This window comes from Bombus flavifrons, chromosome 13, assembly GCF_040668555.2.
Source record: "Bombus flavifrons isolate JBK064 chromosome 13, iyBomFlav1_principal, whole genome shotgun sequence".
NCBI lineage: Eukaryota > Metazoa > Arthropoda > Insecta > Hymenoptera > Apidae > Bombus > Bombus flavifrons.
The window spans coordinates 9,220,098-9,238,794 of NC_138454.1; the positions used below are offsets into that span (position 1 = coordinate 9,220,098).

The 18,697-nt window shown below is 31.9% G+C and overlaps 3 protein-coding genes across 6 annotated transcripts; all 3 read left to right on the forward strand.

Annotated features, from left to right (window-relative positions):
• Positions 1–726: 726 nt before the first annotated feature.
• LOC138186007 (riboflavin transporter 2) lies at positions 727–3,091 on the forward strand. Its single transcript, XM_069125428.1, has one exon. It carries the CDS (start codon positions 727–729, stop codon positions 2,050–2,052), a length of 1,326 nt encoding a protein of 441 aa, XP_068981529.1. The 3' UTR covers positions 2,053–3,091.
• On the forward strand, positions 2,735–5,844 carry LOC138186011 (F-box/WD repeat-containing protein 9). Of its 3 annotated transcripts, XM_069125437.1 has the most exons (8): positions 2,735–2,879; positions 3,012–3,101; positions 3,702–3,861; positions 4,220–4,365; positions 4,442–4,671; positions 4,949–5,195; positions 5,280–5,555; positions 5,624–5,844. In XM_069125437.1, exons 2-8 carry the CDS (start codon positions 3,018–3,020, stop codon positions 5,708–5,710), a joined length of 1,230 nt encoding a protein of 409 aa, XP_068981538.1. In that variant the 5' UTR covers positions 2,735–2,879; positions 3,012–3,017; the 3' UTR covers positions 5,711–5,844. The 3 variants fall into 3 exon arrangements, with proteins under 3 accessions (XP_068981538.1, XP_068981537.1, XP_068981539.1); XM_069125436.1 differs by lacking the exon at positions 2,735–2,879 and having other exon boundaries at positions 2,963–3,101; XM_069125438.1 differs by lacking the exons at positions 2,735–2,879; positions 3,012–3,101; positions 3,702–3,861 and adding an exon at positions 3,302–3,650.
• Positions 5,845–6,426: 582 nt separating this feature from the next.
• Tnpo (transportin 1) lies at positions 6,427–13,991 on the forward strand. Of its 2 annotated transcripts, XM_069125375.1 has the most exons (15): positions 6,428–6,601; positions 7,714–7,789; positions 7,882–8,061; positions 8,138–8,486; positions 8,585–8,786; positions 8,869–9,262; positions 9,346–9,657; positions 9,731–9,968; positions 10,053–10,342; positions 10,447–10,545; positions 10,637–10,732; positions 11,771–11,846; positions 13,163–13,337; positions 13,443–13,569; positions 13,726–13,991. In XM_069125375.1, exons 1-14 carry the CDS (start codon positions 6,497–6,499, stop codon positions 13,548–13,550), a joined length of 2,700 nt encoding a protein of 899 aa, XP_068981476.1. In that variant the 5' UTR covers positions 6,428–6,496; the 3' UTR covers positions 13,551–13,569; positions 13,726–13,991. The 2 variants fall into 2 exon arrangements, with proteins under 2 accessions (XP_068981477.1, XP_068981476.1); XM_069125376.1 differs by lacking the exons at positions 11,771–11,846; positions 13,443–13,569; positions 13,726–13,991 and having other exon boundaries at positions 6,427–6,601; positions 13,163–13,308.
• The last annotated feature ends 4,706 nt before the right edge of the window (positions 13,992–18,697 follow it).

The window sequence follows — 18,697 nt, forward strand, 5'->3', positions numbered from 1 at the left end:
TATTTATGAAACAAATGATTTAAGACAAATAGCTAAAATGAATTTTTATCTCCATTCTGACCTTGATTCACATAAATGTACAAGACATAAATGTACTTAAAATATAGCTCTATATATTTAAACAAAATTGTTTTTTATATAGAATGTGCAATTATAATATATTTATTATAATATATTTGTCTATATAAAAACATGTCACAATGAATGCTATATTTACCATTGATCTTACTATAAAAATGTACAATGTTTAGTTTTATGATGATATATGATCTAATAGTCTCGGATATTAAAATATACTTCATAGAATGTTTGATTATCATTAAGTCAATTGAAAGAGGTATGATTGTTCAAATTTTATATTTTATCTGATAAATTTTATTGTATGGATTAAGAAAGACCTGAAGCCAGACATCTCATGACTTCATCATATCAGTTTCTCTGACATGAATATATCCAATGCTGTACAATCTTAATTAACAATCTGGTACTTTTTATAATAGTTTTATAATCATATATAATATAAAGTGAGATTCTTAGTGCAAATATCTTATTTGAGTTGTTATATTTGAAGAATTAGCAAAATAATTAGGTGAGAATATTAGGGAAATATTATGAAAAAGTATTATATGATGGTTAATACTACTAAATTATTAATGTTTTGTTCATTATACAGGGATGTTATACAGGAATATATAAAAATTTGCTTTTCTTACAGTAAATGGCAAAATGACAGATATTGCACAAGTCTCAAATAGATGCTATAAAGAAACTTATATCGTACATTTTCTTATAATATTATTCGGCATATCTGCTTGGATTGGTATCAATGGAATATTTATTCAAATACCAGTGCTTATCGCTACTTCTCCTGAAGGTTGGACATTACCAACTTATCTAGTGTTAGCAATACAAGCTGCAAATTTTGGACCTTTACTTTATGCAATCTTGCAATACTTTCAATGTAAACTAAATGAACCTTGGTTGATACTATGTTTATTGGTATCAGGAACTTCGGCAATGGGACTTCTAAGCTTCTTTTATTCAGAGAAAATAATTATTGCTGGTGATGAATACTGTTTAGTACTATATGTTCTAACATTTTTCAATGCCCTAGTAGGTTGCTTTAGTTCTGTATTATTTATGCCATATTTTCGAAATTTTAATGAAAGATGTTTAACATCCTACTTTATAGGAGAAGGATTAAGTGGTGTACTACCAAGTGTTATTGCTTTAATCCAGGGAATTGGAGATACTTCAGAATGTGCAATTCTTAAGAATAATAGTAACATAGAATCTTCACATTCTTTTGATCTATATTTTCCCCCAAATGTGTATTTTCTTTTCATTTCTATTATTTTATTTCTTTCTTTAACTGCTTTTGCTATTTTAGAATATTTTTTGGATGTTCAAAACACAAAACAATTTCATAATACTAGCAACATAGTATTAAATGAGAAACAAGCAAATGTTTCTCATGATCATTATCTTAATGACACACAAAAAGTGGACCATTATTTGATAGATAATGACAGGCATCTGACTAAACAAACACAAAATTATTTATTTACATTGCTTGGTATTTTTTGCTTTTTGAGTAATGGTTTCTTCCCTAGCATACAATCTTACTCTTGTTTACCTTATGGAAGTATAGCATACAAATTATCAATCACTTTTGCTCAATTTGCAAATCCGTTTGTGTGTTTATTAGCATTCTGGTTAAAGGTATCAAATGTAAAAGTTATTAATTTCTTATCTGTAATATGTTTAATCATTGGAAGTTTTGTTACATATTTGGCATTAATGTCTCCATCTCCACCATTACAAGCAACAAAACTTGGCATTTTTCTAGTTATTCTATCATGGGTGATTTTGATAGGACTTACTTCTTATTTAAAATTAATCATTGTATCAGTATTTAGAACTACAGTATTGCCCAATATACTCTTTAAAGCAGGTGTAATTATGCAAATAGGATCTGCAAGTGGTGCAATATTTTCATTTATAACAATTAACTTCACAAATTACTTTGAAATGCATGATGATTGTGCGTAAATTGAAAATTGATATTGTCAATGTGATATCTTATATCTATTTTCATATGCTGTATATGCAGAGTGATACTTATTGTAATAATACATTCATTGAGACATGTATTTAATTGATTTATGCATATATAAAAGTGTAACGATAATTCTCTTTATCAGTGTAGCTTTGAACAAAGAAAACAATAGAGCATATAAATTTACATTTATAAAGATATTTTTATAATTGTACATGTGCCTGCATTTATAAATTAAAAAATATAGGCAAATGAATAATACAAAGCAACTGTACAAATGATGAATGAATCTTAAAGCAATTAGATATAAAAAGTATATAAATAACCAATTTGTTTTATTTCAAGTATTGCCTCCCAATTGCCATATATGTACTTATGATATGTTTGTTATACATGTACATATATTCGACTGGTTTCGAATTATATCTTCGTGAAGAAAAATCATTATATTTATGCATCATAATTGTTTATAATATATAAGAATTGATATATTTTTTTAAACAAGTAAAAACGAATGTTTACAATTGTATTTTAAAATTTAATGATTGTCAATTGATTGTTAATAAATATTATGTTAATTCAGAGAAATGCTCCTTTTATATGAAACATGTGGAAGCGATATGTAAACGTTGTGCAATTTTATATATAGCAATTTGTAATAATTTGTAAGTATAATAAAATCAACGTAAAAGTAATTTAAACTTGCAATATACGTTGCCAGCCCTGCTCTTGGGATATAGTTGTGAAATGAACGAAAATGGAGGTGATAAGTGAGTCATGCGCATTCAAGTAAGGCTGTGTCGCGCACGAGACCAAAACGGTAAATAATAACGTCAGTAAAAAGGAACCATTACGTTTATTTTTTGTTATTACGAGCTGAATCGTTAGAACGTTTAACAGTAGATCGAATGATATTGTTTAAAAACGTAACGTTCAACATTGGCTTTTCTAGACTAAAATGTGCGATGAAAACGAGAGTTGTACTCGAATTGATACCGATCAGACGAACCCACAATTATCTCTATCAGATCTTCCAGTCGAGGTTTGTATAGATAAATATTATACATAAAATATAAATATTATACGTACGTACTTTTGATTAGTCAAAGAAATGTGTATTCTAAAAAGCATGTATATACGTTAAAAGTTAGTATTATTTGAAATAATTGAAAAAATTTTTATTTTTTTAATAATATTTATAGAGTAACAGTTGTTTGAATATATTTTAACGAATATGTTTGATTAATATAATACAATAACTTGTAAAGAATATTATATGCTATGTATATCGACTGTTTACAAACAATGAAATGGGTGTTATTTAAATACATTTAAATATCGTAAATAAACATGATGGGAGAGATATACATCAAGCAACAGTAGAAAGCTAAATAAACTCGTTTAGCAGCGATCTGTAACGATCTACTTTAAAAAATAAATGGAACGTTGAAAAATTTAATCGAAACATTAGTAAATCGTGGACGCCATTTTTAAATGCCATTTTTAAATACTTTGCTCAGCATATTTAAAAATCGGACTGTGATGTTATGTACGAACATAAAACTACATTTAAATGGGTCCTCAGTAGAAAGTATGTGTATTTTCTAATAGTAATTAATATATTTTCGTTGTTATATTTCAGATATTTCTTCACATCTGTTCCTTCCTAGATGCATCTACATTAGTACATGGCTTGAGTTTAGTGTGCAAACAATTTCATCAAATTTTAAATGACGACTCACTGTGGAAAGTGAGGATTACTAAGATTTGGCCAGATACTGGTTACCCAGTCTTGCCTCCTGGTTAGCTCAAATTGATAGCACCTTGTGCCTTGCACAACCAATCATTCTGTAAATAAATAAAACACCATCTATTACTGTATCCAATAATTAGTTTTAGTTTACGTTTTTCACGATAAAAAACATTAACTTAGAATCAAATTTTCACATACTACATTTTATAATGAGACTGGTTTGCAAGTAATCATATTTTGGTTAACATGGAAAAATATGACTTACAAAAATGTATGAAAAGCTATATTAATATTTAACAACATTGCATTTAACTTTCTACTTAAAATGTATTCTCTTACATATTAATAATGTTTGCTGACAATCATTTATATCTTCCTCATTGAAACTATATTTTTTTTTTTTCAAGTTGAAGATGATGAACTGTTTTGGAAGTTATCATGTGTTGCATTGGAAAAACAAACATCATTATGGAGAAAAGAAAATGTCACTATGGAGAAGTTATCACTTAATAATGTACAATACAGTACTATCGATGGCTTGTTATTAATGCAGGCTAGTATAATATTTTATAACATTCATTCAATGTTATGCCTTTATAATTTTAAAATACATTAATATGTGTACACAGGGTGGAAATATTTGTATATCAGGAGCTAGAGATCGATCCTTAGTATGTTGGAAGCTTTCTACAAAAGAAAACGAGAGAGAAAGTTACACGAGTATAGACTTTGCTCATAATGGATGGATTTGGGATCTAGCAGCAATAGATAATACAGTCTATAGTTGCAGCTGGGATCAAAGTGTCAAAGCATGGTCGCTTACTAGCACGGGTCTTGCTCACTTCAAAACTTATGAGATGTACATGAAAACCAAGCTGGTCATTTTCGCTGCTCTCGTTATGGGAAGGCCGAGCGAGGAAGGCACGAATATCTTTGTTCATAAGAGATAGTTAGACGTTAAAGTACATTCAACAAAAATAGTGTTAAATTGCAAACATAACTTTTTTAAGGTATTTTGAAAAATGCTATCAAGTAAAAGACTCTGCTTTCACTCGCTCTGCCAGAAGTGACTGCGCAAAATACTGCATCATTTTCATAAAATAGAATTTCCTATATAAACGTTATTAATTTTTTAGGATTGTCGGAGGTGCTTTATTGTGTGTTGCATCATGCCCAGAGTTAGGTCTTTTTGCTACAGGATCATTTTGTAAAACTATATTAGTGTTTGATTCAAGATTATGCAAACCCATTATAAATTACCAACCACATAAAAGAGCTGTCATTAAACTGGCTATGAGTTCTCACTTTATTCTATCGGCTAGTGAGGACAGGACAGTGTCTATATGGGATCAAAGAGCAGGAAGAATTATGAAAAATGTCACGGTAAAAATGTTAAAGAATAAAACGATAAAATGTTCTACAAAAACATAGTCAAGATTTGCATAATTCAAAACGAATGCTTTCTAGATTTCCCAGGAATCATTTCCTATGAGTATGTGCATGCAACGGGACATGATTTATGTAGGAGATGGTAGTGCAAAACTGCATGTACTTGATCCAAGAAACGATTTTAAACGTGTCAAATGTTACACCACCGAACATAAGAAAGGTATCAATGGTGTTCATTTTACACCTGGATGTTTGATCACGAGTTCTATGGACCAAACGGTTCGAATTTCCAGTCCTACTGATCCTCCACAACATCTCACTACCTTAAAGTCTAGTTATGGTGAAATAGCTAGTGTGAGTAGCTCAAAATAAAGATTTTTATGAACTTTAATTATATAAATTTAATTTTTGTTATCTTGTAGACGGATTATTTAAATGACGTTCTCGCAGTTTCTGGTACAGAGGGAATTGAAATTTGGAGACCGAGATCGCAAATCCAATATGCATAAATATGTCGATAAATTAATGATTTCTATAAGCATTTCGCTTTTCTATGGTATATATCCCACAAATTTTAATAAACGAATGAAATTATAAGAATATATATGTATACATGATAAAATTTAATAAATGCTTTGCTATAGTTTTTGTTTTTTCTCCTATATGTTTACTTCAAAATATATCATAGAATAAAAAAGTAAACATATCGTTTCATTATAATTGATCAATTAAACACAACAGATCATTAAAATACACGCTACCATAAATAGCGTGTCTTTCTACATTTGAAATTTAGCCGCTAAACAGTAGTGTAATTATTCCTAATTCTTAATTCTTTGAAGATTGGCTTAAGAAACAAATATCTCGTACCATCAACGATTTCAATCTTTCAAATCATTAACGGCCTACATCATACGTCCCACGAAATAACGTTAAATTTGAAAAACGTTGCATAGCGTAATACAAATCGAAACAGGAGGCCGATCGATGTCACTGCTGTCGCCGGAAGAGCTCGTCTGCTAAGTACCAAAAACGTTCAATTGTCTATCTGGATGAATTAACCGAAAATGGAATATCGTTACGAAACGATGTTAAATATCCACCTAATTATCCTGAACAATTAATCGCGGGCCTGACAGTACAACCTAGAGAAAATTAACTAAAGAATTCTGGTGTGACAGGCCGGTATCTTAATGCTTTCGTGGCGTGATGGTGGGGGCAACCGTGGGGAGCTTCCGTTTATCTGTGAGGTCAGAGAAGGCTGGCTGCGTTCAGTGGTGCTGTTGAAAAACACGATGAAAATGGCGTGGCAACCGCAAGAGGAAGGACTTCGACAAATCTTGACGCTCCTTAAGGAGTCTCAAAGCCCGGATACGGCTACTCAACGAGCTGTACAAGAAGTATCCTTTCATATTTGATCAAAATTCGTTTAGTGCTTTGGAAAAAAAATTTGTCCCAGAGATTTTTGTTCCCGGTGAGTACACCCGCGACGCGGTAACGAAGTGAAGCGGCTAGGTCAATTAAGGGGCGTGCTTTTCGTCGCGATAAAATTTTCTGCTCCTTTTAAATAGCGTTGGAAATTTCATTAAAAAGACGTAGAAAGGGGTCTCAACAGATATCAAGGCTATCGAAATATTCTATTTGATGTAAGATGGGTAAATGTTCGGCGCGCTTTTGCGCAGCCTGTCACGAATCCCCTTTTTTGTCGTCTACGGTTCGATTGAAAAGCTGTCGAGACACCTTATTGTAACTAATATGATTTTTTATGATCGGGAAAGCCATTTCGGAGTCGTTCACATTACTTTTTAGGAAATCATTCTGCTATTAATATTAGACTCGGTAAGAGTAGGTCGACATAAGTTGATAGGTTTTTCTCGAATAACACGTGAGTTATACTCAAGCGCCAAGAAATATGTTAACGATACATGATATCTGTCGCGGGGCGCGTCGGAAATGCCGTTACTGTCGGTGACGAGTTTGTTTTCTTGACGCCGTAATCGATAAATCTTGTATATAGTTTCGGCCATAATATTAATTAAACAGACTGGGAATGACATACACAAACGAATGTTAGTGAAATGTATCTGTTGGGAATTACAGCTGGCAATAAATGTTAAGTTAACAGAACTTAAACTTAAACTTGGATTTTTTTTACACATTTTTCGTACTATATTATGTACATATATATGTATGTATGCATTTATATGTAATCAAAATTTTGAGCAAAGATTTTATAATTGTAACAGTTTTATATATTTATAATAAATTTGTTCATTCATATAATAGAAAATTTGTGACATATTTTGTGTGGCATGTTGCAATTTATTTTCTGTGTTAATGTATTGAATGTAAATAGAATATCTTTTCACATTTATTATGTAATAGTATTAGTATTACAACAAACGATAATTATACAAATATGCAATTCCTTTTTATTTCAATAAAAATTGGTCAGTTGTTATACTTTGATGCACACTTATTCTTAGAACTTTTCCTTATCAATATTTCTTAGAAATTGGAAGAATTAAATAAATTTCCAGACTTTAACAATTATCTTATTTTTGTTTTAACAAAACTCACATCAGAGGGTACGTATTTCAAATATAACTTTTGATGTAACCTTTAATAATTTTTATCTGTAAAGATAGGTTTTTTAATTCAATTGTTTTTCCTTTTTAAGATGAACCTACGAGGTCTTTAAGTGGACTGATTTTGAAAAATAACGTTAAAGCTCATTTTTATAAGTTTTTACCAGAGGTTACAAATTTCATCAAACAAGAATGTTTATCTGCAGTTGGAGATTCATCACCTCTGATTCGTGCAACTGTTGGTATTTTAATAACTACCATTGCATCCAAAGGTATAGTCCAAAGTATTGTTTAGTAGAAATAACTATCAAATAGCTTCAGAAAATTACTAAATCTTGTTTCTAATAGGTGAATTAACTAGATGGCCGGAATTGCTACCTGCACTTTGTCAAATGTTAGACTCACAAGACTATAATGTTTGTGAGGGTGCATTTGGTGCTCTTCAAAAGATCTGTGAAGATTCTGCAGAAATTTTAGATTCTGATGCACTTAATCGACCATTAAATGTTTTAATTCCAAAGTTCCTGCAATTTTTTAGACATTCAAGCCCTAAAATTAGATCACATGCTACTGCCTGTGTTAATCAGTTTATTGTTAATCGTACACAGGCTTTGATGATTCATATAGATAGCTTCTTGGAAAATCTCTTCCATTTAGCTAATGATGATGATCCAGAAGTCAGAAAGAACGTATGCAGGTATAATTGCGTTCTTTCTTTTTTTATATAAAGTATATTGATATAAGATATAAGATATATACAATATCTTGTATGATATCATATTTATGGTTTTATAGGGCTCTGGTCATGTTGCTTGAAGTTCGAATGGATAGATTAATACCACACATGCATAACATAATAGAATATATGTTAATGAGGACACAAGATCTTGATGAAGGAGTCGCTTTAGAAGCTTGTGAATTTTGGCTTTCATTAGCTGAGCAACCAATATGTAAAGAAGCACTTGCACCACATTTACCTCGTTTAGTACCTGTATTGGTAGGTAATCACAAAATAAAGTGAGTTTTAAAGCAAATGTCACGGAAAACTAATAAATTTATAATGCATTACAATTCCATAGGTGAGAGGTATGAAATACTCAGACATTGATATAATACTTCTAAAGGGGGATGTGGAGGAAGATGAAATGATCCCAGATAGAGAGGAAGATATCAGACCAAGATTTCCCAAGTCAAAAACACACCATTCACATCATGGTAATATGAACAAGCACTCAAACGAAAACGGAGGTTGTGATGAAGAAGACACAGATGCTGAAGATGGATGTGATGACGATACATCACTTAGTGACTGGAATTTAAGAAAATGTTCTGCTGCTGCTTTAGATATGTTAGCAAACGTATTTAGAGAAGAATTATTACCAGTTCTAGTACCAATTTTGAAAGAAACGCTTTTCCATCAAGATTGGGTAATCAAAGAGTCTGGAATATTAGCACTGGGAGCTATAGCAGAAGGTTCTTTTCGTAACAATCATTGATACATTACACCATTTTATATGGGTTTAGATCGTAATTTAATGCGTAATATACTATTGCAGGTTGTATGAGTGGAATGATTCCACATTTATCAGAATTAATTCCATATTTAATTAGTTGCTTAAGCGACAAAAAAGCACTAGTACGCGCTATTACTTGCTGGACATTAAGTCGTTATGCACATTGGGTTTGTGCGCAACCACACGATACACATTTGAAACCTTTAATGACTGAATTACTGAAACGAGTACTTGATGGCAATAAACGTGTCCAGGAAGCAGCATGTTCTGCTTTTGCAACGTTAGAAGAGGAAGCGTGTACAGAACTAGTCCCTTATCTTGGATTTATTCTTGAAACGCTTGTTTTTGCTTTTGGTAAATATGCTCTTACACTACCGTTAAATTGGACAAACGCTTATTCTTTTACTAATCATTCTTATGTATGCAGGAAAATATCAACATAAAAATCTTTTAATATTGTACGATGCAATTGGTACACTTGCTGATTCAGTAGGACATCATCTTAATAAACCAGATTACATTAACCTTCTTATGCCACCACTCATTAATAAGTGGAATGTGTTAAAAGATGAAGACAAAGACCTTTTCCCATTATTAGAATGCCTTTCTTCAATTGCGACTGCTTTACGATCTGGTTTCCTTCCTTATTGCGAACCCGTGTATAGGTAGGTTTCATTAACCTCTATCTTTGTAGATTTGATAGTGTATTTAAATCTTTATGTTTATTTATTTATTTTTTTTTTTAATAGGCGGTGTGTATCCCTCGTAGAGCAGACGCTAAATCAACACATAGCAAATACACAGAGTCCAGAACAATTTGAGGCCCCTGATAAAGATTTTATGATTGTTGCATTAGACCTTCTTAGTGGCTTAGCAGAAGGGTTGGATTGTCATATGGAACGCTTAGTAATGAACAGTAATGTAATGCAACTGCTGTATCAGTGTATGCAAGATGTTATGCCTGAAGTTAGACAAAGCAGTTTTGCCTTATTAGGGGACCTTACAAAGGCCTGTTTCCAACATGTTCTACCGTGCATACGTGAGTATTTTTGTTATGTAATTACATAGTAAGTTTATTACGTTTATTAACTTTCATTATGTTTATATGAGTTCAGTATGTTCATTTATTAATTTTATTTATAGCGGAATTTATGCCTATACTTGGACAGAATTTAAATCCTGAGTTTATATCTGTATGTAATAATGCAACATGGACTATCGGTGAAATAGCTATAAAACTCGGTAAACTGCTTTAAAGATGTAATCTATTGAAGCATCATAAAACTCTCTGGTAGAGTATGTATATGAATGTATTTTCTTTTTTCTTTTTTAGGTTCTGATACAAGTGCATATATTCCATTAATTTTGAACCAGCTTATCGATATAATCAACAGACCGAATACGCCGAAAACGCTGTTAGAAAATACAGGTGAGTATCTGTGTATAATATTTTCAAATATATAGTTTTTTCTACACAGCTTAGTATATGGAGCATACTTTTAAATGTTAGAGGGTAATGTATAGTAAAGTTTCATTTTTTTTTTTTTTTTTTTTTGGATATCATAAAAATACGACTATGTTATTACTGTTCACCTATATCTCGTAGAAGTAATACCTTTTCTTAGAAGTATGCTCTGCACACGAGGGGAAACTTTTCATTTAAGGCATTGCAGTACACGTGTTCTGTATATTACAAATATTGTATAAAGGTTTTTATGCAATTAGGATATTCAACGATTGTTTAATGAGAAGTCTCCCAAATATACAGAGAAAGTCCCCACATTAGATTCAGCATTCGGTGGCATTTAAGTTTAGGTGCATTTTCCGTAAATAATTTTATTAAAGGTAATAACCACACAGACTGACGACTTCGAGTGGTTTTATATGACCACGCTTGCACGTTTTATGAGCGGGTTAAATTATTAGTATTTGTATATTGGACCTGATTTAGTGGTGTGCGATTGCCTGCAGGCTTCATATGGCAGAAATATACTGCAATTCAATATACTATGCTTGCATCTAAGCCCCAAATATTGTTTCAATGGTACTTTAAATTGGCTTTTAAATTCACGAGGAAAATTTTTATTTTTGTGTTTCTTGGTTGTACTTGTTTATATTAACATTTATTGGTAGAGATCATATTCATATCGGTTTTTTACAAATCATGGGCTCGCACGCTGCTATCTAATTTTTATTATTGTTTCAGCAGCTACAATAGCACGGTATTGCCTATGTTCATTGTCGGTATTTCATATGTTCACCTCTGTTCCCACTGTCTATTAATTGTTAATATTAAATTAATTATTATTGATTAAATGATTAATTACAAATTAATTGGAGTTTATAAACGACAACATATTCGCCTGAGTTGATCGTTGGTTCTCTATCAGTTTGTCTTATTGTTTGTGTTTCCGGTCACTTCACTACACTTCACTTGTCTACTTACCGAAATGAAATGAAACCGTAGCCATAACGATCGGTCGCCTAGGTTATGTGTGTCCCCACGACGTCGCCCCCACGTTACAGCAGTTTGTCCGACAGTGGTGTGTAAATTTCTTTATTATTATATTCTATTAATTATATTACCTTCTATTTTTATTAGCACTTTATTATTATATATTATTCCCGACTCTTCAGTAACATTGCATCAGGGGCTGCTAAGAACTTTTGTGCAAGAATATTGTAGCATATATAATATACATATATAGAGAGAGCCCATCATGATTTTGTTTCCATATTATAAACAAATACGTTATATGATTTCTCGATAAAAAGGGGTGCAGTTTATCCTAAGTATAATGTTAAACTTGCCCAATGGTTTTTTGCAGTAGTTTTTACATTTACTTTGTATATTTACCTTGATTTACTGCCACCATGCAAGTATGTTATAGGCTCTTATATAGTTCAGCTCTTAAGCAGTTTGAGTCTAGGATAGGTTTACATTTGTCACGTTTTTAGATCTGTGTAATATTTTAGCCTGTGTATTATTGCCTTGCATTGAAATCTAGAAACATATATTCTTTCTTTCTTAAAGTATATTTTTCACTGTGTACAGGTAGTTCCAATCAAAAGTGTCCTTTTGCATGTTAATTAACTCAGCATCAATATTGTGAAATACATCCTAGTTATATTCTTGCTACCACAACTACTGCTAATGTCTCTTTGCTTTGTAATATCAAAATCTTCAAAATTAAAGGGATGCTGTCAAATGTAAACCACACTTTAATTAATAATCTTGTACTAATACAATGCCGGTCATATTAAAATAATATTTTAATGATTCGCATAGAGTTGAAGAAATTATTCTTGGATAAGGTTTCTAAACGTTATCAAAAAGAGATACAAAAGTACAGAACATCTGATACAGGAACTCTATCTTATCTTATGTTAGATTAGATAACATTCTTTTATTTTCTTAGATTAATAGTTTGGATTTTTTATTCTAAATTGTTCAACAAATTGAAGAATAGAAACATAAAAATAAAAAAGGGTAACGTTCGTTAGGTAATCCAAACATAGGATTGGTCTCACCAAAACTAACAATTTTGCCACATTAATGGAGATGATTTATTCCTGTATAACTTACATAACTTGTGGGAATGAATATTATGTCAAGTGACTAGTTGTCATTTTTTGCTATAATCATACTCTTATAAATGTAAACAGTTTAATTATAAAGAAGGTAGATTTATCATTACAATAATAGTTCAGGCAAACAATAACTTTATCCAGTAAAGCTGATGTGTACTATAAAAAAGTATCACTATCATATTTAGCATACATTCTTTAATTATGATAAATATACCTTCTTAAATCATTAATATTATTCACGTCATAATGTGCACACATACTTTATTAGGTGTACCTCTTTGAGAAGCATAAGAGATAATGAAGAAAAGGATTCGGCATTCAGAGGTATGTGCCAGATGATTACAGTAAATCCTGCAGGAGTTGTACAAGATTTCATCTTTTTCTGTGATGCTGTTGCATCTTGGGTGACGCCTAGAGAAGATCTTAAGGACATGTTTCAGAAGGTATATCAAAATAAATCATCACAACTTAAATTATTTTCAACTTAAATTATTTTCAATTGATTAATTGTTTTATTGTACAACATTGAGAAATCTGTTCTTCTGTAGATATTACATGGGTTCAAAAATCAAGTTGGTGTGGAAAATTGGAAACGATTTTCAGATCAATTCCCACCACAACTTAATGAACGACTCCATAATATGTATGGCGTTTGAGAAGCCCCGCCTAAATGCGGTAAGTTAATCCCGAAATTTGTACTTGTGTCGAATGAATTCTGAACAGTTTTATATACACATATACATAGACAGATAACATAGACAAAGGATGATCATTACTTAAGTATCAGTTTTGGAAGTATATATTAAAGTGAAGTAATTGTGTCTCTTTCAGAAGGCCGCTTTAAGGGGAAGGCCAAAAGGGGTTGGGCGGGAAACAGAACAATGGGTGTTCAGGGTGGGTGGGTGAAACCACGGCCTCTTCTCATCAACATCGTTGTCGTTACCGTGTTATGGTCATCGTCAGGCTCTCGGGGGAATTAATATGCGTTATTAGAGCTGCAATCAGCAAGAGGTATAAATGAAAAATCAAAGTGAGAATGAAACGAAGAAAATTGAGAACGACAAAATAAATGTCATGGGCCGAAATGTAACGCGTGGGTGGGCGGGTAGGGGGGGCGGGAGGGAGGGAGGAACTGTGTTGGGGTCACCGACCATTTTACAGTAAAGGTATCATAACTTTGACGTTAAATCGCATTGCAAACAAAAAAAACAAGTGATACCTTCACGTAGTGAAAACGTACACGCTGTACACTCCGTTTCCATTAGCGCTGTGTAACACTGTTAAGTGTTTAATTCTCGCGTATTGAAACGAGACACGAAGTGCTGGCAACCAACTAGCCCAGCTCTTAAACGAAACTGACTTCTCAATTATCGTGGAGAAGGAAAATAATAGCGAACAACAAGAAATAAAACAAATGAAAAGGAGAAAATAATCGAAATACAAAAAGAAGGGTATAGATCTCACGTTATAGAGCTTGCTAAACTACTGTGATCGAAAATCTATATATTAGGAAATATTGATTTTTTTTTTCTTAAGGAAGATAGAGAGATATTACATTCTATATGATGAGTTGTGTAGAGCTTTAGACGGTGGTAGTAATACTTATTTGATATAAAACTAACAAATAGAGAAGTATGTTAGTAGAAATTTCATAGTGTACAGAAGGTTTTTGAGAATATGTATTTTTATACGTTGAAACACAATATAAATGCAGAGAAAGTGCCATTCCGTTCGTTTCGAACCAAAATTTTTCTGCTTACTTTATTCTCTCCTTGCTGATTGTGATATTAGGTTATATGACACTTTGTCGTCATGTATGAATGGAACGTATTTCAAATGTATTAATATATACATACTTACATATACAAAAATGAATGTATGTAGATATTATATATAATTATATATATCAAATATGATGTTTTAACCCACAGACTATTTTGTGATTATTTTTTTTGTTAAAAATATTAAATTAAGATCACATTAGTTCTTAGTGTAAATAGGTAAATACATTTTAGAGTGGAAAGTTTTTGTTATCACTATAGTGTTTCAAATTTTTTGCTTATGTATTGCCTCTTTATGGGTTAACGTTATTTAAAGCAGCACGTGGGAGCGAATATAGTTTGAATATGATTTGCAAGCAACGATTCACAGAGTTTTGAACCTATGACGTGAAATCTATCGCGATGTATGGAAATTTTCGTCGTGTACACGCCAATCTCCATTTCATTTTTCTATCTCTTTTTGCGTTTGTAGAATATTTTTCGAATTCAAGCGCTGACTGTGTCATTCCAGTCCAGTTTTTGGGCCAGTTCAAAAAGCAAGCACTTTTTATGATTAAAAGACGAGATTGCGTTTGTCGTCGTTATTTTTGCTGTCAAACGAGACTACGAAAATGAAATCTTAAAATTGCGGGAAACGCGTTTATATGCATTGATGATAAGAAATGAATAAGTAAAAGGTAATAGTAAATATATTATCGAATGTCGTGAATTTTGCGAGAAAAAAGCCGCGGAAATCGATTTCTAGAACTTCTATGACGTGAACTGTAATTTTTATTTTCTGTTTATTTGTTGCAAAAAGTATTCCAAAAAGCAAATGTGAACAAGTAAAGAAAAAAAAAGCTCAACTTGGATAATGAACTAATTTAATCGTCGTTGAGTCACTGTTGTCAATCAAACTTTATTAATAAAAAAAACAAAAAAAAAAAGGAACAAACAAACTGGCAGGATGAACTAGCGCAGGCGAGATTAGATATTACAAGAAAAAGAAAACGCGTTGAATCTGTTACGCATTTATAATAAGCGAGGCGATTTTTTCGGCCAATTCAAGACACTTTTTTTAAGCCGAACGATTCCCATCCGCTCGATCAAAAAGCACAGAGACCATCGTGTAATCACAGCAACGCTTGTGACAAGTACAGTCCGGCAGTGAGAATATTTTTTTATTGTCATCATAGACTAAATGGAAGAAAAAGATATTATTTTAACGTTCTACTTCTACTTTAACGAAGTTCCACGTGATCTCGAGAAATAAAACGTGCAGTCTCTGTTTTCGTCGTTTTGTATGGAAAAGCAAAAAGGAAGGAAGAACAGAACCTTTTGCGTAGAGAACAGAAAGATTTATCATATACGTACATTCGTGACCGCTCCTTTGACTCGATCCACGTTTGTCAATTGGCAACTTCCTTGTTGCCATTACTCTTTATCCCCATTTTGGGTCCTTTCCTTGCTCTGCCTGCGCCATTTTTGTGATATTACTATTTTTTATAATTACTTAAGGGCTTGGAAGTAAACAAGATTTAAGGAAAGAACAAAAACGAGCCATGTGCGATTTATCGACTAGAGTCTATAAATTTTCTTTATCTAGGTTTCACAGAAATATTTAAACAAGATATATTTTTCTTATTCTTATTATTACTACACGCTATTATTATTGCTTGCTTTTATTACAATCTCAATGTTGTATTGTAAATAATACAAAGCGAACGTCATCACTAAAATCATTTTTTTCACATTGTCACTTATCTTTGTTACTGAATTGACTAGTGTTTAAATAACATATTCGATTTAACATACATATACACACTCGAGATATATATTTATATATACATATATATATTTTTTTTAAATAGTTCCTAAGCTAGAAGCAGAATGTTTTTCAGTGATACACAAGTGAACACAGACACAGATGCGTACACGATTTATAATAGACTTCTCTCAGGTTATCCCTATTCAATTTTATGCTATAAAGAAATGGAATTTTCAATGAAAGAATACTTGTTATACATGTTGTCACAGTGTCCTGTGTATCGTTGTAAATATAATAGCATATATAATTTTCTTGTGTAAAGAAAATACTTTGTCAACGACTCTCGTCGAGATTTCACGTGGCTCGCTATTATTTATTATTGCTCGGAACTTTCACTCAAGATAAGGACTAATTAAATTTATAATGGATTACGACAGTGAGTGGAAAAGTAAAGTGTCACGAACAAAAAAAGAATTGACTATTTATACATAATATTATATCAAAGTAAATTAATTATTATAAAGAAGAAAGAGAGGAGGAAACGAGAAGTTGATTGATATTTGAGAAATTTCCAAGTTTTTTCTATTTGCAAAGAGAGAGAGAGAGAGAGAGGGAGAGAGAGAGAGAGAGAGTAAAAGAATGCATGAAAGAATACACAGAATGATTGCAAAGTAAATAAAACATAGAAGAAGAAAGACGTGAAAATGAATAAGTAATTAAATGAAACAAACATGAAGTAAATATATTGTTGTATCTTTATTGTTGTTGTTGCATGAGACTAGCGTAATAGACTGAGCCATACATGTGGTTAAATAACTATTAACGTAATATTTCTTAATACTATATTATTGTAATTATTATACGATGTGTATTATATTTAATCATGCTGTTTCGTGCGGGCAGTGTTTGGAGGGAGTTCTTATCCTTTGGGACTTTTGTAAACACTATTCACTTATAATTAACGGTAGCCTCGTCATCCTTAACTTAAGGATGTCCTTTATCATATTGTTCTCTAAAAATACGTATACAAAATCGCTCGTTTTATATTCTAGTTTGTATTTTATCATAGAGCAGATTCAATGATTAAATCATTAATTTAGTTTTTTAACATGATTGATCGTGGCTGAAGAATCAAATCTTACTCCCTAAATTGTAAAGTAGACGTATTCGTGTATGTCTTTCTATATGTATGTATGTGCGTGTTGCGTGTTTCTGTGTGTGCTTGCATGTCGTGTGTGCGTATATAATATATTTCCATTCCAATCGAGAAACGTGAATAACGTGTGCAACGTTTTAAAATTTTTGTACCGCGGGAAGAGATATACTGAATTCTTCTTTGTTATGTAATTGTTTATTGGACTATTTTATATATTTTTCATCTTAAAGATAGGCAGAAAGAAGTATGATCTAGCTTTCTACTAAGATGCGCTTCTAGATCGCGTCAAGTTCTTCTCGATTGGGTCATTTGTCAAAGAGAAAAGAAGGGAAAGCAAAAATCCTTTTCTTTCGCCCAAAGGATCGGAACTTCGTGGGGCTGTTCCTAGTACCTGATTATCCTATCCTTGCGGCACGAAGGCTCTTTTTTTCTAACGATGAACAAAACAGGAACAACCAGAAAACATCTTCTGGTAATTGGATTCTCTGTTCTCTCGCGTCTCGCAAGCGCCAGCGAATTCTTCTGCCCAGTGTTCGCACTTGGTACAGAGAAAAAAAGTCGTAAAACGGTGTTCTCTTTATTGTTGCATACCTTGACTGCCTAGTACTTAAGTACACGTGATATATGTATATATATATACACACACATCTTACATATATATGTATAAATATATATATGTATATATATATACATATACACAAATCTAACAGAGATAGAGAAAACTCAAGATTAGTGATCGCAAAAGTGAGTCTTCTTTGTATGAATTTCTTATAAATATCGAATATAGGGAGACTCTATATCTTATTTTTCCTCCTTTCTTACACACTAACACACACATACATAGACACACACTTGTCAAGGTGCAACAAAAGGTGCTGTCGAATGCTTGTTTGCGAATTTTTATACGTCAAAAACGAGGAAAACGAAGCATCCAACGATTTGTTCTCTCGCATCGCGAATTTCGAGTTACGTAATACAATGTATAGACAGGGAAATCATTGAATTCGAAAAAAGGATTAAAATAAGAAAGGCGGGGAAAGCGAAAGCGATGCAAAAACCCGAAAGAGGAGCGACACGCTATTCTTGACTTTATTCAGTATTGTATTACCGATGTATGAT

What these genes read in the sequence shown, in the direction of transcription:
- LOC138186007 (XM_069125428.1), top strand. Translation starts at nt 727, where the DNA reads ATGACAGATATTGCACAAGTCTCAAATAGATGCTATAAAGAAACTTAT.
- LOC138186011 (XM_069125437.1), top strand. Translation starts at nt 3,018, where the DNA reads ATGTGCGATGAAAACGAGAGTTGTACTCGAATTGATACCGATCAGACG. An exon ending in ATGGCTTGTTATTAATGCAG is followed by an intron (nt 4,366 to 4,441) that starts GCTAGTATAATA and finishes ATGTGTACACAG; the next exon opens with GGTGGAAATATTTGTATATC. An exon ending in CACTTCAAAACTTATGAGAT is followed by an intron (nt 4,672 to 4,948) that starts GTACATGAAAAC and finishes TTAATTTTTTAG; the next exon opens with GATTGTCGGAGGTGCTTTAT.
- Tnpo (XM_069125375.1), top strand. Translation starts at nt 6,497, where the DNA reads ATGAAAATGGCGTGGCAACCGCAAGAGGAAGGACTTCGACAAATCTTG. An exon ending in ACATGTTCTACCGTGCATAC is followed by an intron (nt 10,343 to 10,446) that starts GTGAGTATTTTT and finishes TTTTATTTATAG; the next exon opens with CGGAATTTATGCCTATACTT. An exon ending in TGAAATAGCTATAAAACTCG is followed by an intron (nt 10,546 to 10,636) that starts GTAAACTGCTTT and finishes TTTCTTTTTTAG; the next exon opens with GTTCTGATACAAGTGCATAT.